The 27,687-nt window shown below is 32.9% G+C and overlaps 1 protein-coding gene across 2 annotated transcripts; it reads left to right on the top strand.

Moving 5' to 3' along the window:
* Window positions 1-1,228: 1,228 nt before the first annotated feature.
* On the top strand, window positions 1,229-27,687 carry LOC120325746 (inositol hexakisphosphate and diphosphoinositol-pentakisphosphate kinase 2-like). Of its 2 annotated transcripts, XM_039391878.2 has the most exons (32): window positions 1,229-1,524; window positions 1,965-2,160; window positions 2,573-2,743; window positions 3,434-3,597; window positions 4,589-4,690; window positions 5,679-5,840; window positions 7,287-7,408; window positions 8,905-9,003; window positions 9,435-9,521; window positions 10,424-10,597; window positions 11,992-12,083; window positions 12,472-12,603; window positions 13,413-13,430; window positions 16,320-16,441; window positions 17,018-17,133; window positions 17,753-17,809; window positions 19,275-19,332; window positions 20,205-20,346; window positions 20,507-20,636; window positions 21,150-21,243; window positions 21,334-21,458; window positions 21,853-21,967; window positions 22,058-22,132; window positions 22,751-22,912; window positions 23,312-23,368; window positions 23,917-24,140; window positions 24,620-24,674; window positions 25,215-25,485; window positions 26,105-26,221; window positions 26,624-26,727; window positions 26,929-27,043; window positions 27,360-27,687. In XM_039391878.2, the coding sequence occupies exons 1-32, from the start codon at window positions 1,366-1,368 to the stop codon at window positions 27,383-27,385; spliced, it is 3,843 nt and encodes a 1,280-aa protein (XP_039247812.2). In that variant the 5' UTR covers window positions 1,229-1,365; the 3' UTR covers window positions 27,386-27,687. The 2 variants fall into 2 exon arrangements, with proteins under 2 accessions (XP_039247812.2, XP_039247823.2); XM_039391889.2 differs by lacking the exon at window positions 13,413-13,430 and having other exon boundaries at window positions 1,230-1,524; window positions 3,437-3,591.

The raw sequence follows: 27,687 nt of genomic DNA, 5'->3' as shown, positions 1-27,687 counted from the left end.
TCTCATCTTTCCACACTTTATCGAAAGTCCGGCTGCGCCTCCGCTAGCCATATCGACGCCCTTTTCTGATCCTAGTGATACATAAATACATGTAATATGATACCGGTACGCACAGGGTTGTTTGCTTGACAGTATACAGGTAGTACCACCGTCAGGCTTTACCGGTACCGGTACCGTAACCGTTTGCAAATACTGAAATCGGGAAATAGAGGATGCCGCATTGCATTATTACCGTACTTTGTCTGTTTGCGGTAAAATACCACAACGCACAGACCTGTAGACGAAAAAAGCTTCAAATCTGTAAATGTATCAACCACTTGAACCAGTGAATCACAAACAGACTGGCAGATGGATCAAAAATCTGATTGAGTCTAGTCTAGTCAATACAGCAATATTCAGATATTACATTATTCTGTTATTAGTGCATTATCCTGTCCTGCAGACATGGTACAAAATATCGACAACACAAAAGAAAAACACAGGATGGAAATTCGAGAAGCTTGTGTCGTGCAAACAGTAGCAGTGAATTGAATGACAGATTCCCAACCCATACCGATAGCAATGTATAAGTTGTTCATATCTGATTTGACTCGTCCATTACCTATAGCTGTATAGGCTATACCATGTCAATGTTTGGTTACGACTTCTGTTGTTTGTCAGTATTGAGTATCAGTTTGTGGTCTTATGTTTCACGTCTCTAATGATAATTGTCAGCTTGTTTGTATTTTTTACGTTTACAAGATGATTAAACTTACATACATTCTAGTATTTCAATTGCTCTTTCGTAAGCCAATCCCAAATTTTGCTTTTTGTTTGCGCTGCTAATCCATTTGCCAACTTCAGCATCATCTTAAATCTATCAAACGTCCTGTCGTTACACTTCTCACTGAAGTTAAGAGCATGTAATTTGGGAAGACATACACAAACTCATACTGGGGAGAAGCCGTATTCTTATGAAACGTTTTGGAAAACCTTTCCAAGAGTGTGTAATTTTAAAAGGCATACTCAAACTAGGAAGAAGCCATCTTGTTGTGAAACATGTAGGAAGAGATTCCCTATAATAGTAATATCTGAATATAGTATCCCAGAAACAAGCAAGCAGAAATAGCAGCAGGCAGGCAGGTGACATTCAGTCTTTACCTATAAATATGAATATCCTGATGACTGATCCTTTATTCTCCCAATTATGCATTTGGATGAGATGCTAAAACCTTTTCTTTGTTACCATACTGCACTACAGATAGTAAAAAGTTCATGCCTGTTAAATCTCTAAATTAACTTTTGAAATAATCCCTGGTTTTGATATCAAATCAAATGCAAATCAGTGTTGTCAAGCAATAAGGCACCAATTTCTAACATTTGAATATGGAGGATGAAACAGAGAACGGGCACCATGCAAAGTTCTTTATTGGAACTGAAGACAGCTCACCAAACAACAATAAAAGTGAAGGAATGCCCCAGGGCACCAGACAATCTTATGAACTTTTTTATCGGAATTCTTTCAGCGAGGATGATTTTGTTATGGTATTTACATTATAATTACTTTGCTGCAGATGCAGACAGTTGTTTTTGAAATCATGGCAACGAAATTGCTTCTATCTTGTTTAATGGTAATCTTTATTTAGAGTATAATTGGGTACTAACGAGATAGTACTTATAATTGCTATACTTTACTGTTTTTTTTTTTATGGGATAAGATTCACATTTTATCCCAGGGGTAAGGAAAGTTGATAATACGACCTAATGACATGGCGAACCACGGCCTCCTGTCCGGTTACCAGTCCAATTGGTTATGGATAGTTAGTCAGTTATTGGTTTCAGATGCTACAAAAGTTGGACGATACAATCAGAGTTTTTGTAATGTAATGATGAATCTCAATACCTCAATAATAAAGGTGATAGTCGAAAGTTTTTTTTGTCACAATCAACGTTTGTGTCATTTCATTTAGTCTTCTTTATCATAGGAAGAAAGAAAGAAAATTGTTGTTGGAATCTGTGCAATGGACAAGAAAGTCAGTTCAAAGCCCATGAAAGAAATCTTAAACAGACTTGCAATGTTTGAATATTTAACTTTAGAAGTTTTTCCACAAGATGTAATTTTGAACCGTAATGTTGAAGATTGGCCGTCATGTGATTGCCTGATCTCGTTTCATTCAACTGGTATGTTCATCATTTCTTTAATATGGTCTGTATCTCCAAAGTACAGAATTTATTTGATTAGAGTTGGTATTCTTTTTGCTCAAAGTTGGGTCAGAAGCATTTATCTCGTTTCATTCAACTGGTATGTTCTTCATTTATTTAATGTGGTCTATATCTTCAATGTGAAGAATATATTTCATGAGAATTGGTATTTTTTTTTGCTTAATTAAAGTTGGGTCACACTCACTCACTCAGAAACTAAGAATTTAATCTATGAAGTTATGGACGACCACTAAAATGTGCATTTAAACTTCGCGGTTGAGTGTCAAATGTAACCCCTTGCACTTCGAAACCTATTCAAAAAATTTGAAATACATTTCTAGTCATCTGTCTAAATTTTTTTTAAATTTTAGCATCAATTTTACGTTTTCAGGTTTTCCGCTTTCAAAAGCTGTGGAATATTCGAACTTAACAAAGGCATTTTTAATCAATGATTTGGAAACTCAATTTTTCATACAAGACAGAAGAGAAGTTTATAGAATTTTAAAAGAACATGGAATAGAAATGCCACGAAATGCAGTTTGCAATAGAGACGGAGAAGAAGGTAGGCTGTAGTTAAACTACAGTTCTGGGAGGAGAGAAACATGTTTCCATTCATGCAAGATTGTTTTTTTTATTTCCTAAGCTGCTCTTTGTTTTATTTTGTGGCTTTCTTTTCAAATAAGATTATTGACTAAGCACAAAACAATATCGCTGTGTCATCTATTTCGGCTCTCCATTATGACTAGCTTTGAAAGATTTGATCATTAGATGAACTGATGTAATAAGTAAAATTATAGTCTTCTATCTTGATCTGAGAGGAACATGACAGTTGAAGGGGGCACAAAACTGATTTTACTTTTCACTATACGAGAAAACTTCATATTCTTCCTAGTTTCATTGCTTGATAAGGTTATTTCACAGAGTGTATTCACGTTGTTGAGCATGAATTGTTCGAACATAATGGGATTTGAAATCTATCAATCAAAGTAATACTATAAATACCACTGAAATGATAAATAGGGGGGGGGGGGGCATGAGTGGCAAAAGCTTCCACAAGCCACAAGCCATAAAAGGTTGGGAAACACTGGTGTATTCAATTGGGTAGGCAATGCCGAAGTGGAGAGATTCCAGTCATTTTGAAAATAAAGTAACTCTTTATCTAGGAGCAGAATCTTGTACAGACCCATGTTTAGAGCAAAAGGCATATAAAAATCATCTTATACAAAAAAACAATGCTTTTATTGCTTTCTAGCAGAATGTAATTTTGAAGAATATGAAGACCACATTGTAGTTGGAAATGAAACATTTCACAAACCATTTGTTGAAAAACCAGTGGATGCAGAAGATCATAATATACATATCTATTATCCATCTTCTGCTGGTGGTGGATGTCAGAAGTTATTCAGAAAGGTTCCGGTAGCTTTGTACTAGTGTTTTAGCATGCTTTTAATTTTACTAATATTTTGAATGCTTCTTTGCTATTCTGCTGTGCCTTCATTGTTATTAACTAATAACAACCGGTCAATCAAAACCTGATGTGTATATTGCATCACATATAAGCTGACCCTCTAAAAACGGCCCTAAAATTGTGAATTTATAAAAATTCGAATATAAGCCGACGCTACAAATCGTAACATGCCGTACGATCCCATCACATGTATGACAATCAATCACAGACTGACAATAGTAAAATATACCTACTATTTCATGAAAAAAGATTATATTAACCTAAGTTTAGCATGGGCTCGTTTTATGCTCGATCTGGAATTGTGGGTTAAATTGAATTTGAATTTTCCTAGTACTCATTGTTAACATCTATTCTAATTTCAATTGCCAAAATACAAATGGTGCTTTTTCAGTGAGATCTAGCAATTTGGATCATAATAATTTTTTTATACTCCTCGACTAAATGAATGAAATTTAGGCCTATAGATTTTGTAGGCCATGATTTTACAATAAATTGCTAAAAATTCTTCCTTTCTTAAAAATTCAAATGTTTTGCTCATCGTGCCTTTTATTGTGGCCCTTGTCAACACTCAAATTTTTCCCCAACCCTTGTCAACACTCAAATTTTTCCCCAACCCTTGTCAACACTCAAATTTTTCCCCATCAAGCATAAAATTTTAATCCAACAGTTTATGTCTGAAAAGTCATGGATAAAAATACATAATGTTTTTTTGCCCTTGTCGCTGCGTTAAATCCACTGTTTTGTCACTGGTTCATTTAATACTATAAGGCTAAGCAATTGTCGTATTCTCGTCTCTTGCCTTTCCTGCTAAATTTTTTGTGTGGTTAAATGGCCCACTGAAAAATATGTTGAACACCCCTGATTTAGAGTATAAAAATATTCAAACTCCTATCATTTGTGTATCATAGTTTGGTAGACTTTGTTGTTTTTCATTTTTAGATTGGAAATCGTAGCAGTCAATATTCCGCTCAAAGTTCAATTCGTAAGAAAGGATCATTTATTTACGAAGATTTTATGCCAACTGATGGAACAGATGTGAAGGTAGTACTATATTACTAGGTTAAGGGAAACTCTAGTCTAGGGCTGGACATATCAAGTTGAATAGGGAAATATTTGAATTGGTACAGACAAAAATTTTGAATCACCGGCATCTTGTTTTTATTTGTCTGCAAAAGGTTTCGAGTGGAATTCCTCATTTTTTTTTTTGAAGCCATATTTTCAAAATAAAATTCTAACATATGGCTTTTTTCTTCATAATGAGTTGAGGATCAAACATGATTCTTATTGTGTATGAACGCTCAGCAAACTGTCTGGATTCTATGTTTCCAGTAATTTATGCGCCAGGTGGACCCATCACAATGAAAGCCGCATACAATTGAATATTTTCCAAGTATTCGATATTTGATTCATAAAAAATATTCGATTCAATGCTGAAATCATCAGATATTTTAAAATGCCCATCCGTACTCGAGTCATTGACTCGACTTAAGTTGAACTCGAGATACCATTTATCTAAGAGTCGGAGTTACTTGAGTGGTTTAAACTCGTTATCAACCATCAATGAGATTTAACTCGCTGATTTAGTCGACTCTAGACTGACCTATTATTCGACACGAACCGTGATTCAGACCAACTTCACACACACAATAAATATTTCACTCATTTCATCTTATTCTAACAACATGGGTGAGTGATTTTCAACTGGGATTCCACGGCACACCAGTGTTTCATCAATGCCTTCTAGGGGTTCCGCAAGTTTCCATTCGAATCCAAAAGTTTAAATAACCTAATGCCTATTAGGTTAGCCACTAATATTGAACTTGCTACACCTCAAAGATAATTTTATTTTGTCAGTATTAAGTTTGATTCTATCTATATATTCATAGTTTATACAATTCAGACAATGAAAGACAGCTCAGCTATTGCACAGTGGTTTATTTAGCCTCTGGAAATGTCCCTTGGGGTTTTGTTCCATCAAAATAGTTGAAAACCACTGACATAGACTAATATGATTTCGTCTTTTTCACAGGTGTACACGGTAGGTCCAGAATACGCTCATGCCGAGGCAAGAAAATCACCTGCTTTAGATGGTAAAGTAGAAAGAGATAGGGATGGTAAAGAAGTTCGATTTCCTGTTATATTATCAGCAAAAGAAAAACTTATTGCAAGAAAAGTCTGTCTTGCATTCAAGGTTAGTGTTCTTATTTTTGGGGTTTGGAGTCAAAAATTTTGGCAATTTTCTATTGACATTGGATCCAGTGGCGCAGCCAGGGGGGGGGTTTTCGGGGTCGAAACCCCCCCCTTTTGATTTTTTTTGAAAACAGAAAAAGTCGCCGAAAACGCGTGCAATTGCTTTCTGCTAAAATCGCCGTATGTTTTCATTAAGGCGGCGTATTATTTAGGCCGCAAACGCCTTCTCGTTGATATTTATTCTCTCTGAATCACAAATTTGTGCCACGGGAACAATGATAATTATTTTATTTTTGTACTCGCACGGAATTGTGAAAACTGAAAAAGCGTGCAATTGCCTTCTGCTAAAATCGCCGATTGTTTTCATCAGTGTGTTATTTAGGCCGTAAACGCCTTTACGTCGGTATTTATTCTCTCTAAATCACAAATTTGTGCCACGATAAACATGACGATTATTTTATTTTTGTACTTGAGAGGTATTATACGTTCATCGGCGGCGAGGTTCTAAAGACAAATGAAGGTGTAAACCAGCGATCTAAATTTGACTGAATTCGTATTTTTGATTTACTGGTATACTTTATATCTATTTTCATTGTATGAAGTAAAATTGTACTGAACATGATTTTATATCAGATATCGAGACTTTACTAACGGCGATAACGAGGTCACAAGATTGCAAAAATACGTATCAAAATTAAATATATCAGGCAGCTTATCTCATTGTTTTATGTCCACGGCAGTAATGTTTTTATTTTGATATAGAAAGTCGAGACCGCGAGTTGCGTTGGGGACAATAAAATTAATATATACGTAAGGACATTTTAGAATCTCGTAGTTGTCATGAATTGAATATTTTACGCGATAGAAGCTGAAAAGGCAGCTCTATTAACGAGCGCGTGATTGCGGTGACAGTTACAGACGGCATTAGTAATTTCCGATTTTGAAACCCCCCCCTTTTAAAAATTCTGGCTGCGCGCCTAATTGGATCCATAGCTGGAGTCGTATTTTCTTACTCTGCGGAGCTGGAGTGTGCCTCATGGTGTGCTTATGTCAAAGTTCTGTTATCAAAATCTTTATTTATCCTTCAATCTGAGTTGTAAGCCAGACTCAAAAGTCAGTCTGAGCCAGTCATTTTGTATTGTCTCGCAGTTTGGATTCGGAGTCGAGAGTAAATTTTTTCCAGCTATGCAGCTCTGTACAATTAGCCACTTATTTTATAACCAGTTCACATAATGACAATATAAAATACTACCCTTCATAATATTCTTTAATAATTACTTGCTTGTTATGAGCTTGGAATTTAAAACGAATTAGTTATTTGGACTTTGGAGAATTCATTTTTTTTATAGTATGAGGCATTGTCACAATATCATCTCTAAGCCATATCATTGAATACATTCTTGGTGTTCTGAATTTTGCATATAAAAAAATCACTTCTTTTTTGCAGCAAACTGTCTGTGGATTTGATTTTTTACGAGCACATGGAAAGTCTTATGTTTGCGATGTAAACGGATTCAGCTTTGTTAAAAATTCAAAGAAATATTATGATGATTGTGCTAAAGTTTTAGGGTAAGTTAAAACTGTCTATATAATTTTTGTTTATTTATCTCTGAAGAATCAGTGGTTTGTCGTTATGGGCTCTTACAAAACCAAGTGAATATTCCACTATTCAGGATGCATTCAAATTTAACATTCTTTGGAATATTGAATATTTTTTTAACTTCAGTTTTTTAACTGTGAACATGTAGTCCATGTATATCCAATTATTAAGAGTTAGAAATACATGAAAGATAAAGAGCAATTTAATCTGTTCTCTATATTTTATAATTTAATCAAATTAAATGCTTTTTTGGGTCATGTTGTAAGACTCTTCAAGTGAAACTATTCTGAATCATTTAAAAAATTAAGAATTGAATGCGATGATAAATTGATTCAAATATTCGATTCATTTTAAACATTCGTGCGTATGTATTTTGTTGGATAACTATATTTCATGGTGCTATCATCCAGTGGCGTATCTAGGGTATGGCAGCCATGACTCGCACCACGGGCACCGTTTGAATAGGGGCACAAAAATAGCGAAAAGTTTTAACCATCGAAAAGTTTTATTAAACTAATTCGAAATTCAAAATGAATAATACTAGTATCTTTCATTAAATAATAAATAAGGATCTCAGTTCAACAATAACCATTGAAAAAATTGTCAACCACCGATCGAGGGGGCGAATAAATAAACTTTGCCACAGGTGCCATTTTATATGGATACGCCACTGCTATCATCTCCATGCCCGACACCTCTCCCAGGACATAATAAAATGGGTAGACAATGCTGAGCCGGAAAGATTTTGGTCTTTCCATAGAATATTAACTCATTACATACAAATACATTCATTGTATTTGTAACAAAAGAAAAAAGTAAGACAATGTCTGAAAATTTTATGGTTTGTGAATAGTTATTATTACCTGCCAGAAAACTTTTCACACCGTTTCATTTGCAGTCATGAATTATATTAGCAGGAATTCATTGCAGCATTTCAGTGATAATGATTGTGCCCTAAATTTTATGACTTTATGACACCTTCACTAAGTAGTAATTAATCTTTATATGTTTATGATCTAATGTAATTTAACCCCTATCAAGTGATATCAATCACTGGTCTGATTTGAATGTTCTTTTGCAATGATTAAATGACATTTTTTGGTTGTATCTTGTCTGTGTATTGAATACTTTCTGCCTCGCATGATTTCATGTGCAAGGATCAATATATGTATATATTCATATATATAAGACCTATTCCTAGCAACTTATCAAATTTGATTGATATTTTGTTTTAACATAAGTTAGAATCAAAAAATATTTTACCGTGACCCCCATTGAGCTTTTTCGGGTGACAGTTTGAAGACTAGCTCTGCAGAAATGGGATTCTTTACAAATGATAACATATTGGCAATCTTGTTATGCGGTTTGAAACTTCATTTAGATTCAGGATGAATATATTACTATATTAGTAAATTATCCATTGTATTAAAGTTAATATTTCAACTTATATCTATCTTTTTTCTAGAAATATCATCATCAGAAATCTTGCTCCTCAATTTCATATTCCTTGGTCAATTCCTACTGATGACGATATACCTATTGTACCAACTACTTCTGGAACTATGTGAGTCATCCAATTCAATTATTGTTTGGTTTTCTTGCTTAGGTTCAAACAATATAAAAATGCTAATTTTTCTGAAACAAATTTTTGAGAAAATAAAATAATATTTTATCCATATATAATCATTCTTTGTATTCTAGTCCTAAATCTTAATAAACATCCGCATAAACGAGGATGTTTTCAAAATTTTGAAATCCTAACTTGTCTCATATAAACATCCTCATGTGTAATGTAATTTTCTTGTTTGGCATATCCCACACAATCTATTACTACAACTTACTACAAGTAATATGCTTTTGCCTCCAAATTGATTAGTACGAAGGCATTCTTATAAGGATACTTCACAGTCTAATCTAAGAAATTTAAGATGACAATACAAATAGGTGTTTTGGAAAGATATTGATAACTATTTTATACTTATTTGAAAAATTCAGGATGGAACTTCGATGTGTGATAGCAGTTATTCGTCACGGAGATCGGACACCAAAACAGAAATTGAAAATGGAAGTACAACACCACAAGTAATGTTTTAGAATATATGATTATATCAATTTTTTATCTATTATATTTATTACATGCATTGCCTAGGAAGTGAAAAATAATGATAGTAGTCTAATGTTGATATCTTCATAGAATTTGGTTTAAATGAAAACAGTAAAAAAGTAATTGTGCCTACCTTGTCATAAAGTTAGGAATTGAGTTGAATTGTTTATATTAGGTTTTTGCTGCTAATCATATTCAATAACCTACCATATTCTATAGACCATAACACACTCTTTGAACCACTTTTTTTTTCAAAATTTGATCGGGCGCCTCCATAAGTTGGTACACCCAATGAATGGATCAGGTAGTGCTTTATGCTTCATTGCCTGCACTCAAAACCAGTGCGATATTGCTTTAAAAACAGTTGCGTCTTATAGCCTGATGCACTTTATGTATGTCAAAAATTGTATGTAAAATTTTCGAATATATACATTACTAAGCCAAGAGTGATCAATGGTGTATTCTTAAGACAAAATTTCATTTTTGTTTTTGTAAAATTTTGTACTGGGGATATTCCCCTTAATTAGTGCATTATTGAACCTAAAATGTGCCTACGATTTATTTTGCCCAATTGCCGTTAGTGCTTTTCTCGTTGCTTTCTCATACCTAATAAATCGTGAGTCTCAGACTCTCAAATTATCAGTATTTGGAAATTGGAAAATGTGCTTGAAAGCTTGCTTATTTTTACTCAGATTTTTTACTCTGAGTTTTCTGATTTCTACGAAGCCCGATTTTGGCTGGTTTTTAAATCTACAAGCACACCTTCATTTTACATTCGGTACATTTCTTCATTGATCTCATTTTCCAAGAGAATGAATTCCAAATTTTTTAGTATTTTGCAATCTGTTAAAATATAATTACGCTGAACCATTTATTTCAGATTTTGGGATCTTTTTCGAAAATACAATGGTCATCAATCTGGCTGTTTGAAACTGAAACGACCGAAACAATTACAAGAAGTATTGGATGTTGCCAGATATTTATTATCAGAACCAAGTGCAATTCTCTGTGAAAAACGTCAAAAATTGGAACAACTTAAAACAGTATTGGAAATGTAAGTGGTTGTTCCTTTTCTGCTTGTTACATCACACTATTATTAGATTGTATCAATATTTCTGTGATATTGATAATTAATCTATGAAAAAGTTTCTTATATATTCTGTAGGAGCGGAAAGCCGATAAGGTCGGTTAATGATCGAGTCGCAGCTTTTCGTCTGGTTGCCAGTCCATGTCGGGTATGGAAATAGTTTATCAGCTGTTCATTTCAGATGCATGATTTTAACTTGACTTTGAGTTGAATACAGTAAAAACAATGTATGTCATATTGGGTACTCCCGAGGTATTCAAACCAAAATGGCAGACACCGGAACGTAGTATGTGTACCAGGTTAGGGTTAGGCCATAATTTTAGGTACAAATACTACGGGAGTCACTTGGCCAGTCCCCAAACTCGTAATAGAACTAAAATAAGGAAAATTGGAATAAAATTATGGCCCAACCCTAACCTGGTACACATACTACGTTCCAGGGTCCGTCATCATGGTTCACATACTTCGGGAGTACCTCAAATTGTACCTAAACATAGTTTCTGCTCTGTTGACTATCACAGTAGAGTAATATTTTTAAACACATGTCCTGACCTTCAAAATTTGCTTTCCACTTCGTGGAATTACAATGAAAAAATATGTAGTGAAATTTCGATAGTGAGATGAGATAGAGTACTGTGATGAGATAAGTCATTCCACCAGATAAACACAGGGTCGTAGGGTTTGGCATGTTCTATTTGAGTCAAATCATATATTTTCTGGAATTTCGAGTCAGGATTTCAGACTTTTAATCACTTTCTACAGAAAGTCAAAAAATAATCAAGTTTACCAAGCGTTCCTAACAGTTTCTTGGCTTCCTGGCCACTGCGTACTGCCTGGCTATAGTGAAGTATCGTATTTTTCCAGTTGTGTGACATTTTAATATTACATCGGGTACAATTTATCACTTCTAAATTTCATACAAGCTTCGCTCTTGTATTGTTGTGTTAGGGAATTACATTTGCCTTCGTGCAAGATCTTAACAAAAATTCTAGATCTTCGGTTTTCACACATCACACAAAAAATATCACTTATGTGATGCCTGTGACGCCATGGAAAGTGTCATCCATCAATAGTTTTATTATCAGAACTTGATTTATCTTGCGCTAGAAATTGGGAGTCAAAATATTCATGAACCTGGATTTCCATTTTTTTTTCAACTCCCGAGTTTGTGTTAATATTTTTACCAACTTCTGTTGGAAGTCTGAGTATATTTCACAGCCCTGTACACAACTATTTTTATTTCAATATTTGTCTCAAAAATAATCATTACATATTAGTAGAGATTGGCTGCTTATCATATAAATCTTAGATCATCCAATATCATGCTCCACCAATTGAAATTAGTGTTATTTGTTGTTTAGGTATGGACACTTCTCTGGTATTAACAGAAAAGTTCAATTCAAGCAAGTATCAGGAAGTAAAAATATAACATCAAGTTCTGATGACAGTGATCGTAAGTTCTTGTATTTTTGTTCAATAACTTGAATCTTTCTCTTGAATCTTAAGCCTATTCTTTGTCTAGGTTGAATTTTACGGTTATTTTTCACCAGAAGTCAGTTTAAAAAAAAACTTAAATATGGAATATGGCCTAGCTAGTCACCAATCAATGAATTGTGTAATAGAAATATCAAAATTATTGTGCGATGGCTAAAACTGAATCTGGTAAATAAATATGTTTGGATACTAATACTCTGGAATTATTATTAATTACCCAAAGGTGTAAAAACACTTCATAAAAATTGCTTTTATTTTTTCCTATTTTACACATCTAATATATCTTCTTAAAACTTCTAACAGATACTCTGTAATGTACAAAATTTAATGCTTTAACTATCTATCAGAGCAAAAAACAGTTCGACGAAATCCCACTCTTCTACTTATTTTGAAATGGGGAGGAGAATTGACACCGGCTGGTCGAGCACAAGCCGAAGATCTCGGACGAGCGTTTCGTTGCATGTATCCTGGAGGAAAAGGTATATTAGAAATTAATTTTTTAATTTCTATTTTTATTTCCATAAATTACTGATTATCATTGATACATGATTGTCTATTGACAGCGGATTGAGTGTTGTTGAATATTGAATTTGTTTTTGTGTTGTAGATTTGTGTGATAAAGAAGCTGGCGATTGATTTTCGCTGGTTTTTGTTTTGTTGTATTTGATTATAAATTTAGCAATGATCACCTGCAACAGGGATGGCAAACCAAAGTGACTCGTCATGTTTTTTCAGCGATTCGTCAAGTTGGAATTTATTGCAAAAAAGATGTATAATCGTATGTTGTAATAATGCCGGCGCTAATTCAATTTACAGAGTGGGCCGAAAACAGAACCCATTTATTTCCTATCTACAAAAATAAAATTATTTAACACTTGAACTTGTGTTTTGTGTACCTTGAACACTCAGTAATGATGCTTTGCACAAAAGTTATTTTCTCTCTAGAAGTTGTTCTGACTGCCCCCTGTATCACTTGGTAATTTATTATAGCAGTGTTACCTTTTTTCTGAAATAAGTTGCTCAAAATTCAAAAGCAAGTTTCTCATTGATGAAATCTTTTAGTTACCCACACTTTTCTTTTTAACAATAATTAAAATATGTGTCACATTCAGTAGGAAGGGTTTGCCATCCCTGACCTATGACGCTTATTATTTTGATATTTTGAATTCATCCATATTAAATGAAACATCGACAATGTTTTCGAAAAGAGTATTTTATTTTTTTCATATGGCTCTCAATCTTCTTCAACATTCATGAACAAATGTTGCTTCTATCTTTTCTTCTTTAGTCGAAGGTCACTTTACAGGTAAATTTTGCAAATGGAGTTTGGGGATGCATATACAATTGGTAAACATGCATCCATGCTCTTTCGTTTGACAAATTTGTACAAAATGATTATTTGATCGGCATGTGCAAACTGCAAGCAGGCATGCATTTCTTATGCAATCAGGATACGTATACAAATGTATTTATTGTCACACTGTCTATAATCCTGTTATAATAAGGAGATTGATGTGAATATAAATTGTAGCCTTAGTTCTACTTGATGTATACAAAGCTAGCATTAATAGTTTGTATAGCAATGCTCAAATATGTAAACACAAGAGTCAAACGTTCAATATAGCGCAAATAACGTCAGCAAAATGTCAGTTTGAAATATCAGGCCCATTGGGACTCGAAGCAGTTTAAAAAATAAACTCAAAAGTAATAACCTTCCAGCCACTTTATCTAATTCCCAAGTACTGAAGATTTAAAAATTGCTTGGCTGATTAGTTGCGGGGAAAAGCAATTTTTCACAATCGTATTATGAACAACAACAGAAAAAAACAGAATATTTTTTTGCTACCTTCAGGAACTAAAATAAAATTAAAATAAATTTAATAGGACAGAAAATATTAAAAAATAATAATCAATTTGACAATACCATTAATGGGAACGATATGCTCGCGTATTCTTGCACAAAGGATCGAATCTTGGCTCTGTTTCAGTGATGGTAAGTCTCAGTACTGGTTCAAAATCATTCACCTTTGATCGAATTTTTGTTTTAACATAAATTAGTGTCGAAAAAGATTGTATGGTGACACCCATTGAGCCTTTTCACAACCTACCGGGGAGTCAGGCCCCCAAGTTTGAAGAGCTCTGCTTTACATTTGTTAAATGAAAGTCAGTTAATAAGTTCAGAATAGATATGGAGAAAAGTAGCTGCTATCACAACTCACAAGTGCTTGGAATCGGTACAAATTTGTTTGAACTGCATTTTTGATGATTTAAAATTCTAGTGGACTTCTTCTAAAATTAGATGAATAATCAGTTAGTTTTTTTATATTGTAGAATCTTTCATTTTGTTTTTATTCATCAGTTTTCTTCTTAGACACTCTTTGAATTCTCTGGACTTTCTGATATTTCTCATTTTCTAGTTCTTCTGAAAAGCCTGGAGAGGAGCAAACCTTTTTATTTTTAATTTTTTTTAGAATTCTGGTGAAAACACCGAGCTATACATTATTATGCCGGTGGTCAATCCTGATACTTCTCATCTTCTTTGTTTTATCATAATTTTTGATTTTTTTTTACTTTAGTCAGATATGTTCGAAATCGTTCAGGTATTATTTTGGCCTATTTATAATTCCTGCTGAATTATGCAATTTTATATAATTTGCTGCTAAAAAATCACTTGAATCATTTGAAAAATCATATCAGACCACCATATTTAAATGTGACTTCATACACTACAGAAACATAGGAATAGAAATCTCTGTAAATATTGGAAATCTTCAGCTCCCTACTGTCATAGTAGTTTGGATCCAAACAATTTTTAATCATATAATCCTTCTACATGGAATAAACACCTTCGAAGTTTGATTCACCTCACATCAATTGTAAACCTCATCCAGAATGTAATACAGGGTGTCCATAAAGTTCCTTTACAGTTTCAATTTTGTTATGAAGTCAGTTCTTAATATATCTTAACCAGGTTTGTTCTTTTTTAATCAGTGATTGTTGAAGTATTTTTACTTCATTTAATACATCTGTGAGGGCCTAAACAATATATGGTATCGATAAATTCCCTTTGCAATTTTAAAGAATTTTAAGACTTTATGGACACCCTATATATTGGATAGTTAATGCTGAACTGAAAAACTTACAGTCCTTTTAAAATCAGTGTCTCATTGCATACTAGTTTCTGCTTCCACAGTGCCGTTTTTGAAGTAAAGGCAAGAACATTTATAAAAATAATATAACAGTCAATACTGGTATTTCGTCATTATTCTGCTCGTAATTAATGTACTCTGTGTGTGATTAAATCAATATAAATTACAATTCAAAATAATTTTGACTTTGTTAAATCTGAATCACTTCAATTATAAACAAATTCAGAAATTCACTGTTCCGTGATTTGCACCTCATTCAATCTTCTATGAAACTTATTAAGCAAAAATGATGTTTTTTTAAATGGAATACCATGCCTGTGATTATTCACACAGTATAATTATCTGTGATTCCTTTAAACCCTGCATATAATCAATTTTGAATAAAAGTAATAATAGTAAGTAGTTACATTCGTGATTGCGAATCTCACACATTGCATGTTGGCTTGAAGTCAGATCATGTCACTTTTGTGTCTGTAATTTGTCTATTGCAATATTTGGTTTTCTAATCATTTTTGCAATGCACTAGTGTGTTGTTTTGTGTTTTTTTATGATAAGTCGTTCAATTTTTATGTGGTAAAATATTTGTTATTCACATTTAATTACCAAGTTAGTCTAGCCAAGGCTTTATCCGGAATGTTATTTGCCTATCCGTTTCGGGGAGGCTTATGTTCTTGACTTTAGTTAGACTCAAGTTCCATTTATCAAAGACTCGAAGTAACTTGATTCATCTAAATAGAATTACTCAAACTCCTCATCAAATAATACTTAGTACTCAACTCGAGATTCGCGTGGCCTTTTATATGCCAAGGCAGTAGCAGAACTGTTTTTCATTATAAAGTTGTTTTTCAAACTTGCTTCATAAAAAATTTGAATTAAAAAAAACCTCCCAAATGAACCATTAGGTTGCAAGAATTTTGTCTCATTCTGAGTTTTTAATGACAGTCAATTTCAAAGGGATAACACTACTGGGCAATATGCAAATGGCCTACTCTTTTGAATTGTTTTGGGGATAATATGAGTAAACATAAAGTATTCCCTCTTATTAGGTGATTATGCTGGGTTTCCTGGTTGTGGATTACTACGACTACACAGTACTTATCGACATGATTTGAAGATTTATGCATCAGATGAGGGAAGAGTACAAATGACTGCTGCAGCATTTGCCAAAGTATGGATGTTATTCTACAATTCTATTTTAGAATAAATTGATATCTTGTGGTGGGACCTGATATAACAGGCGTGTTGAGTTGGCAGTAAGTTAAAATGCTGATGAATCTGGGAAAAAATTTTACCAGACTCTGAACTTTCCAGGCTCTTGGTTAACTAAAATTTTGACTTGAACTCCTGCTCCCTGCCCTGAAAAAAAATTTGTTTGGACCGCCAAAACAAATTAAATAAAGGCGTATCTGGTCCTTCCAATTGCCTGTTGGGAATCCTCAGCCAAATTGCAACTTTTTTTTTAGTTTTCCATCGATAACTTTGACTTCGATTACAGCATTAGTCTAAAAAAATGGAATCTGAACTCGAGAATAAACTCCAAGAGCATTCAAAATTATGTCAGACTTCCAACTCCAACGCAGCCCTGATTCTGACTAATGGAAGATCTCTGGTTAAAACCCATATACTCATTATGCCAGCGTTCTCTAGCCTGGCAATATCACTCCATTATTTCAATTATTATTTCAACATTTCATTTTTTTTGCATTTTGAAACATCAAATATTGAATTTTTATACTTTATTCAGGGTCTTCTTGCTCTGGAAGGCGAATTAACCCCTATACTTGTTCAAATGGTTAAAAGTGCAAACATGAATGGATTGTTGGACAGTGAAGGAGACAGTTTGAGTGAATGCCAACAGAAGTAAGTTGCCATGAATATATGATTAGGATTTGTGATTTATTTTTCAACACAGAAATTTCGAAATCAGCAAATTTTCACAATTTTTAAATGTATAGTTAGGGTTAGGATAGGATTTTTTATCGATCCTGGGGGAAAAGGCCTGTAAGCCTATATTTGCCATTGTTATATGGCAAACCATAGCTTTGCATATGGTTACCAGTCCATGTCTGGTATAGAAATAGTTAACCAATTATTTATTTGACACTAGCCAAACATTAAAAAGATCTTTATGGGCTATGATGTGATCTGCAAAAACTATATTCCCTAGTCAGATGAAGACATCCAATTTTTTGGTCGTGAATCACTTAAATCAGACAAATAAAAATATTCTAAAAATGTTACTAACAAGGATTTACTATATCTAATACATTGAATGTGTGATTTGTTTTGACATCATTATGAACTGTATTTATGTTTAATACTGTTTCAAAACTGCTTTTAAATGTTGTTATGTTGTCTTCTTTTATTAATAATTATTTGTGTCAGGTTTACGTTCAAATTATTTTGTTTTACTTGTTTTTATTTATTTTTGTGGTTTTGTTGTTGCTTTCTCTTCATTCTTCTATTCTATCTGTCTCAGCTTTCTACACTTTGATTTTGACGGTGGAAATCATCGTCTACTATGGAAGCAGTTAGCGTATGTACTTTTGTTGCTTTTTGTGTTTGCATCTCTCAAATTATTCTTCCCTTCTTCTTGGTGGGGTTCATTATTTTTTATCGACAAGGTATTTTCGTTTTAAAATAAATTGTAAATCAATAAATGAAGACATAATCTCTTCACTATCATGCGACAGATAATTCCAAATTTGAAAATAAAATATTGCATGGGCCAAAGTGATCACAATCTCAAATTTTTTAACTTGCTATTATGAATATATCTGAATATCAACTCAATTTAAAAAAAAAAAAATATTTTAACTGTTGGAGTTATGTAATACTTCATCACACAGTACAATTGCATTTTTTATAAAATTTTTAAAATTGCGCACAAGTTTGATAGTAAAGCTGAATTAGGTAGTCAGACGAAACGTTACAGAAATATATTTGTGTTTGTGTGCAGCAATACTCTTGAATCACTTAGAATAACGATTAGTCTGTTAGTTTCTTTAATCAGAGAGGAATTGCGAAGCGCAATCCGCCGGCCTCGAATCAATAAATTGTGCATTCAAAATATCAAGATATTCCTAATCACACATCCATATTGTGAACAAAAGTGATTTAAAATTCGATTGAATTCATCAGATTGTTTATTAAATACTGATTTCAAATCAACATGCAAATAATTTTACAATAGTGAAATCTCCATTTTTTTCAGCATAGCTCATAAATTGCTAGTTTTTGCTTTGATACAATATATGACTTCGTTAATAATATAAAATAATTCTCTTTTCGTTTCGCTCCATTTGTCAATTCAATTGGGTGACTTTTTTACTGTTTTTCAAATTTTTTCCTGATCAACGGTGTAATTTACTTGCGATCTTAATTGAGGGTGTTACAGTAGTAATAGTATGATCATTAAGCAAAGCTAAAAGATCTGTCTTTGTGAAATTATGCAAAACATTAAATTACACATCAATCCCAAAGTAGAATATGGAATCGAATCTTTATTGTAACAGTTCAGATGTATCAACTTAATAATTATCTATCGGTAGAGATTGCGCAAGACTGTCTCCTCATCCTTCCTCAATGCCTTTGCGCTAGTGGATGTGTATGCGTATAATGCAAAGATGCTGTAGCACCATACTGTGCAATGCAAGAGTTCTGCTGTTATTTGTGTTAGTGTGCAGCAGGATTCTTGAATTGCACAGTATAATAATTAAGCAATCATTTTTCACTCAATTTAAGCAGCAATATCACTTCAGATTGGTCATTTGAATTTCCAATGGGGATTTAGTAGTTGAAATGTTACATGTCTCTTTATTCAAACAAGTAATGTACCGGTAATTGTACAAAACAATTCAAACCTTACTTAGTCTGTCCAATGAACCCTGCTTTCTATCTCTTATGCACTTTGGTTTATAATTTGATTTATAAAGTCTTCATAAATTTGATAAACGTATTGAATGTGTATGTTAAAACATATGATCACATTATTTTTTCAGTGTAAAAGAGAAACTGCAAACCATGTTAAATCAGGATAAACTTGAAAACTTAGATGCCGTAAGTATTTAGTAATACTTCTAATGTAATAGACGAAGTATTAAGTTTTAAAGCAGGGGTGTGAAACCTGTGCATTCGGCCCTCAAGGAAAAATTGTGTAGCTCGCCAAGTGCCAATTTTGAATGATGTGCGGCCTGTGAAACGAGTTTTTAATTTAATTTGGTACGTGTGAGTAATTCCAATACCTTTGCATTGCGAAGCCTATCCCTGGGTTCAATTTATTATATATGCTTATGGCTTTACAATGCTTCAACAGCTGGCTTGTACAATGCATGACACAAGATCAATAACGATTTTTGTACCTGCAACTACCGGTCTGCGGTTTTACTCAATTATTTCTATCTGGCCCTCCTGTATTGAAGGTTGCACACCCCTGTTTTAAAGTAGTTAAATCCAATTATTTTAGTTATTGTATGGCTTAACTTCATGGGATTATTAGACCTGATGAAAAAACAGCCCAGACTTTCAAAAAAATTCACAATTTTTTTAGGAACTTTGTAGCTAAAACTAAAATAAATATACATTTTTATAATTTTATTAGACGACCATACTGTTTATGTTTATCTATTTTGTCACTGTTTGTTGGAAACTGGGATAGGCTGGAAATATATTTTCAGTTGCATTTAAGTTATGTTTGAATCAACTTTGTGGGCAAATATTTTTAACATTACAAACACTCAAATTTAACAAGATGCCTTTCTCTATACAAGACTGTTTATTGGTGTCAAGCTATTTTACACTTATTTTTTTGTCCTTGCGACTTTTTCTAATTATTAATTATTTTTCTCAAAATATTTTTTATATAAAAGTTTGCATGATAAATTTTTATGAAATACGGTCTCTTGGTCTGCAACACATATTTATATTTTCAGTTGGTTCCTCTCCAGCCAGCATCGATTGTAACAGCTGCAAAAAGCATAGAAAACCCTTTACAAACAATGGGAAAAGTACATACGTTGATAAAAGAACTCACAAAAGAAATCAAAAACCGTTTACATAATCCTTCAGAAGAACGTGAGTGGAAGAAGATTCAAACTATCTGTAGCGTTTTTTTATCTTTGTTTTTAAGAAGTCTGTAATGTAAATTGTAATGCAAGTCTGTAATGCAGGACAATCTCACCATAGATGTAATGATATGTCAAACCACAATTTGAATGTATATTTTTTCTTTCAGATACTGAGCTTTATCATAATGAGACTTTAGGACTGATGTTGCAGAGATGGGCAAAATTAGAGAAAGATTTTAAAATTCATAAGAAGAGATTTGATATCAGCAAAATTCCTGATATTTATGACTGCATAAAGTAAGCAAACTTAGGCTTATTATAGAGATGAAAGATGACAATTTTACCAAAAACACAATTACACACAGGGATGTCCTTAACAAATCAGAAACATTTAGAACTCATTTCATTCTCTATATAGTATTTATTGCTTCTAGAATAAAATATTGTATTCAAAAACTTGTCATTTTGAACAGTTGACACCTGATACAAAGGGCAAACTTATTTTAATTTTAAAAATTTTAAAATGTAAAGGAATTCATAACAATTATTATTTACAATTAACAAATATTTTTAATTATTTTGCATTACCAAATTATTTTAACTTCAATTTATGAATGTAAAAAGTTCGTTTTGACAAAAATGATTCAATTTAAAATATATTTGTTATTTTGTTTTGAGAATATACTTTTAGAATGTAGTATGTTATCCAGTTTTGACCATCTCTGATTACACTGCTCTTCCAACTTGTATCTTCTGTAGAGCTATTTTGCAGCAAAACTGAATCATTTTTAAATTGCCGAATTTATTTAGATATGATCTGCAACACAACAGCAAGTTAAAACTTGAGAAATTCACAGAATTATACAGCTTGTCAAAAACTCTTGCTGATATTGTTATACCACAGGTACTGCTCTTTGTTTCGCTTTGCCCTTTCCTAATTCTCCACATTACTATACAGTTAATAACTCTTTATTTTTATATTTTATTTTTGTAGGAGTATGGTATAACCAAACATCAAAAACTAGATATTGCTTTGGGATATTGTATCCCACTTTTACGCAAAATTAAAGTTGATCTGGAGAGAAATTTAGAAGATGATACATACAGATTGAATCCAAGGTTTGTATTCTGAAATAATGTTTGCATATAGACACGATAATTGCGCATTGGTTCTTCGTACTGAGAGGCTAAGCACAGCCTTTGCTGAAAATTGTTCAACTCATTGCGCAACTGAGAAATTTGAACTAATTATTCATAGAGTTTATTTTTTTTAGTACAGAAAAGACAATTTTGTACAGTTAGAAGATTATGAATAGTCCTGATAGACTTAATACCAATTGCGCAGCATTATATAGAATCTTAATGAATATATTCTGAAATATTCCTAAAATAATAATTTCTATATATTGAATATAACTGATTTGAAATGTATATGATTTCCTCAACATTATGAATCTATATCATTTTTTAATTGTATTGGAAGTGTGTACGAACAAACCTATTTCAATTACAGGTATTCAAGAGGAGTGTTATCACCAGGTCGACACGTTCGAACAAGATTATATTTCACAAGCGAAAGTCATATTCATTCTCTTTTGACTATACTTAGATATGGAGGTCTATGTAATGTAAGTGCTCAAAATTTTACTTTACTTGAAAACAAGTTTTTGTTAAACATGTTGTATTTGTTTGCTTTCATCTAAACACTTGTTTTTCAGGAAGTAAATGATGACCAATGGAAAAGAGCTATGGAATATGTAAATGCAGTTTCTGAATTAAACTATATGACCCAGGTAATATTTCTTCAATTGTTCATCTATTTTTTTATCGATGAAGGAGGCTGTATTTAGTTTGATCATAAGATGCTCAAAATATCAATTTTTAAATGATATTATTTCAAATTATTCACAATATCAAGAGAATATAACTACTTTTGAATGTATTTGAATATACATTTATTGTAGGTATTCAAATCTTGTGGAAATTTAATTCTAGGAGATACACTAGCCACAGTTCAAACACCTCTTATTGTTGATATTGACTATTTTATAATGTCAATTCATTTTTCAAAAGTTCAAACATAAAAAACATGCATTATAGTCGCACAGTTAATGACAGTTTTTTCGGCTGCATGTACTTTTGGTTAAAGAGTTGAGCTTATCTACGCTAACATCATATCTTGGGTTTAAATCTCATGCTCATCACCTAGCCCAGGGTGTAAAAAATATAGTTTCCAGTACTTTCAAATTAGAAGCTCCTTACCTGGAGGTGGCTCCCTTAACAGTGCCTTGTTTAGAGTAAAAGATTGTAAAAAAGTCATTAAAAAAACTTTTTTCTCGAGTAACAGTCTCAAGACTGTTTTGATCCTGGTTGATGACCAAGATTATTTATTACCCTTGGTTTTTTATTAGATTGTGATAATGTTGTACGAAGATCCAAATGAAGATCCATCTTCGGAGAAAAGATTCCATGTTGAACTACATTTTAGTCCTGGTGCTCGGGGAACTTTTCCTGATGTTGACTTCCCTCAAGGTGGAGGATTCAGGCCTGCGTCGAGACCTTCATCAAGAGGAGTAAGTTTCTGAAATTATCACATTAATTGGAAAGCTTATTGTTGCCTGAACATCAAATTTATTCAGAGCCAAAATCAAACTTGTTTTCATGTCATGGTTTGATATGGTTGGAATCTACATCATCATTCATAGCCTACAATCTCGCCAAACGCATGATGACTTTCATACTAAATAAAAATGACGATTAATCAGAATATTATACCACAGTGCCTAATAAAAAGAGCAGCCATCTACTAACTTCTTTGGAGACAATGTGGCCTGCAAGCCAAACAATTGCCCAACCCTGATATAAAAAATGCATTTTCTCGTTTTTTAAGCTTTAACTAAATCATATCAAGGTAAAACCTTTCTCCCTTTTGTAACTCTTCACTTTTATATGTAGTACATTGAATTTTTCAGCAATCACCATTGCCAAAAGTGCCGGAACGTCCTTCTAGTTCAGAAGAGAAATCAAGGGTATGCCCAGTTTATTAATATTAGTAGGAGTTTAATGTTTGTCTGTATAATCAATTAAATTAATACGATTAGTATACAACTAAGTAAGGTCTGATTGGGAAATATTAAATGTATGTTCAAGAAAATCTAAGATCTTTTTTATAATTCTATCACAATAACAGTATTTTACGGACCAAATGGCACACCGTATTATAGGGTGCACTGTCAATAGACTCCTTAGATTGGGTTTTTTATTTATACATAAGACACACTGAATTGCAATAAATCACTTCCTGGTCATTACGTGAGGCGCCGGGTTATAAGACGCACTCTCGATATCGTTTTGAAGCGTCTTATGGTCCGTAAAAAACAGTAAGTCTAACCTGCGCATTCACACAAGTATGATCTGAAAATTAACCCAACATGGGCTAAAAAATTCGATGATTAAAACCCAAGCCGCTATAATTACTGTACTTTGTTTATGAGGCATATTTTTATGACAAGATCATTGTGTATAGCAGTATAGGTGCTCTTTATTGACCAATATATGTATATCTAGTTTTATATAGCAGGCTTTAGATTCATCTCCATCCAGAATTCCGGTTTGCATAACGAGTAGTAGGCATTCAGTGATGTCTAGAACATCACAAAGCTCAGTTATAGAAGTTTGCCCGCCTTCTGCACCAGATATTAGACGTTTAGCAAGAATTCTTCAAAATGCAATTAATATTGCATCATGGAGTGCAACACAACATATGCAGCAGGCATTTCAGAATAAACAAAACGAGAAAGGGTGGGAAAATAGAATTTGTAATAACAGTGTTAGTACGGAAATGTTTGTTAAATTAAATGATCGTTTGGGAATAGATTAAAGGAAAAAATGGATGAAATTTTTTGTAGAGAAAATATTGTCAGCATTGTTTGAGTACGGTATCTTGAAAGATTGTGTCTCAAATGTGATCTCAGTGTTAGATATGCCTAGATTAGAAAATTGATGAAAAACTGGTACAGTTCAGATGCATTTAGTGTATATACTTGAAGTAATTATAGTCATTTCAGTAGTCATTTGTGCAGTAAGATTTCATAATTTTACTTCTATGTTCAACTTGAGAATGGTTGTATTTTAAGTTGTTGCAGTTGTTGCTTTCTTCAGTTCTTAATGGAGTAATGCAGTTCTTGTTTCATTCATGTTATTACTTAAACAGAAGCAAATAAGTACATATTTGCATATTGTTATGGCACAGAATATATTTCAATGCAGTTGCTTTTTAGTTCTGAGAGAAGTACGAGGCAGGTTGAACAGATTAAAGAAGTTGATGAGAAGAAGGTAAAGTTTATTCATTTAATTAATAGTTGTTTCTGTGTTATAGGTCCTGTATACAGTTGTAATTGATAAACTTTTCTTAACTTGTAATTCTGTAAGCGTGCATGTAGTTGTGGGCTGCCAAGAGCACTGTGGAGTTCTTCCAGACCAATTATGCAACTCCATCTCAGAACTGTTTGAAAACCCAAATATGGATCTCAAAAACTTTGTCGTATGCAAACAAAATTTACCTATTGTCTATATAGAGAATACTTCGCCAACTTAATGTTTTGAGTTTTTGTCGAAAATATTGTTTGATAATTATAAGTCTGAAAACTCCCAATAATTTGAAATTCTCCAGGAAATTACAACGGCCGGTGCGACTTCAACAATATCATAATATATGCCCAATTTTAGGTGGCAATTCAGACTCCACACTCTTGGTTATTAAAACTAGTTTATGTTAAGGCTATGACAGGAATATTCAAATTTTTATATCCAGATCCTGTATACACATAACTCTCTCTAATTCATAACCAAAGAAAAATGTGGTATTTATTCTAGTGTTCAAGTTCTGCTTCTGATAGTACATTTGTTGATTCTGATCACAACAACAACACCCCTGGTACAAGTGATCAAGAAGAACCAGATGCATCTGAAGCTGTGCTAAGATTTCTGAAAAACAGTAAACCTCATCGCAGTGCACCACCTGCTCCGGTTGAGCATGAAAGACCATCTTCTCGATCAAGGAGGCGATCAACACATCGACAACATTCAGCACAAACTGGAAGACATCCTCATGTTTCCAGATCTTATGAAAATAAGGGTGGATTAGGTAGGGATATTGCAAATTAATAACTTTTATCTGTCGTACCATTACAATCACTTTAGATTGCAGTTTCTCAAACTCATCCTTAGGGACCACAGAGTGGTTTTCTGGGGGCCGCCAGCAAAGGCATTCACTAGGTCCAACACATTTTATTTTATAGAAGAGCAAGGTTCAGGGTTGATGAGAGTCTTTGGATGAGAGTACTGATCATCAAATTTTAGGAACCACTGCCTAATAATCACATGTTATCTCTTTTACTGCTGTTGTAAATGTCAGTAGCAATATTTTCTCATTGAGATTAAAAAAAAGCAGTTTTTATTTCATTACAGCTTTTTATTGGTTTGATAAGGTTTTATTTATTACAGCAGAAACCTGCAGATAATCTGTCCATTTACTAAAATAAAACTCTTGATAAAGGAATTTTTATCAGCTATAGTATATACCTATTTTATAATAGAATATTTTTAGTTATGATGGGACTAACATGCCATGTTTAGTCGAGACATTAGGTCCATGTCGTTTAAGTAATATAGCCAGTACAGAAACCCCGAGACCCTGGACTCTAACACAAGATGCCGTTATACCGAAATATTTCAATTCCTCATTTATCAAAACCTTTTTCCAGGATCTCAAAGTTGCTTGTTCAGTACTAAAGTGTTAGCAGGAGGTAGATCGTCATCTTCAACTCCAAATATTCCTAATGAATTCGCCCATGCATATACTGTGTCTGATATGTCTGCAGGTAGGCTTTAAGAAAGTCATTCAAAAAGTAGAAAATAAACTTCGAATAGCTCGTTAGCACACAATCAAATATTTACCATGATTGATTCGAGCATATTTCTTTATTCATATTTCTATAATGTTGTTTTGCTATTAAAACATGCATTGCTTAGTAATCGGTACAAGATTAGTCACGACTAAATCCTTTTTTCTTATCATCTTGATAATTGATCCTGGAATAATTGATTTTGACAAATATATTTAATTTTTCCGTCGATATACAACATAGATCTTTAATATTGTGCCTGTAATAATTGTTCTACATGTTTATGTATTTTTGATAATATACTGTATGTTTTGGACACATTTAAGCTCAACGAGTTTTAGATTTAATATGTAATGGAATATTTTGTTTTAATTTCAGTATCTGATCATATGTCACTGGTACCTTCTATAAGAGCATTGGAAACTCTTCATAATTCTCTGTCACTGAAACAAATGAATGATTTTTTGGATATGATTACCTGTGTAAGTCATCCTTAAGAGTATTATTTTAATATACTTTATGTTAAAACCAAATCATGACTACTGGTAAACCATATAAATCTAAAAAGGTTACCTGTTCGAACAAGTTGTGTGGTTTGTATTGTACAAAATGAATGCAATTAATGAAGGCGATCTGTCTATTTTTGGTTTCCTTCACCCTCACCAATATATGTTTATTCTCAGAAGGGAACCAATGCTGCTGTACCACCACCTCCACCAGTACCTAGCAAACCACCTGCTTTGGATTTGCCAGTGAATGCTTTCACACCACTTAAGATCAATCCGAATGTTTATGATGGTACGTGATACTTATTATATATCTCATTTCTTTGACTAGGCCCTGTCGAGTTGTATGCTCTACACTTGTTTGCCAGGATAGCTCTGTACCCAAGCAGTGACGTCAGAAAATAAATTGAACTAATTCTATATATTTAATATTGTCAATATTCCATATTGAGAATTATAATTATAATTGTCACTAAATAAATGTAATTTGCAACAACATTCTCTATCTTCATCATGAAAGCACTATAAATTGAGTGTAGCATTACATGTAAACTTTATGTCCGTGTATGTTTTCACAAGGGTATAATAAATGATCTTCTATATTACAGATATACCTTATGCAGATGCAACATAAAAGCAACTTATTTTCATCAAATCTGCAGATATAATTGATTCCTTTAAAAAAATGTACTTGTGTCACTGATCTCTATTATCATTGCATCACCCAATTTATTTTTATTCTGGTTTCATTTCTGCCTGCTATTCATAATATGCATTGTGAATCCTATGCTTATTGCACATATTTCTTGCGATCAAAGTCACTGTGTGTCTTCTTATTCATTGATAATTTATTGAAATTGTATGTATTTCGCTGTTGATGAAATAACATTTTATTAAAATTGTTTATAATTGAAACTAAACACAGATAAAACATGA

Source organism: Styela clava, chromosome 4 (assembly GCF_964204865.1).
Source record: "Styela clava chromosome 4, kaStyClav1.hap1.2, whole genome shotgun sequence".
In the NCBI taxonomy this organism is placed as follows: Eukaryota; Metazoa; Chordata; class Ascidiacea; order Stolidobranchia; family Styelidae; genus Styela; species Styela clava.
This window is presented reverse-complemented; position numbering and strand designations above follow the sequence as displayed.

Excerpts from the sequence above, each read along its gene's own strand:
- LOC120325746 (XM_039391878.2), top strand. The coding sequence starts at position 1,366 with ATGGAGGATGAAACAGAGAACGGGCACCATGCAAAGTTCTTTATTGGA. Across the intron at positions 21,244-21,333 it reads CTGATATTGTTATACCACAG|GAGTATGGTATAACCAAACA; the intron begins GTACTGCTCTTT and ends TTATTTTTGTAG. Across the intron at positions 24,141-24,619 it reads AATAAACAAAACGAGAAAGG|TTCTGAGAGAAGTACGAGGC; the intron begins GTGGGAAAATAG and ends GTTGCTTTTTAG.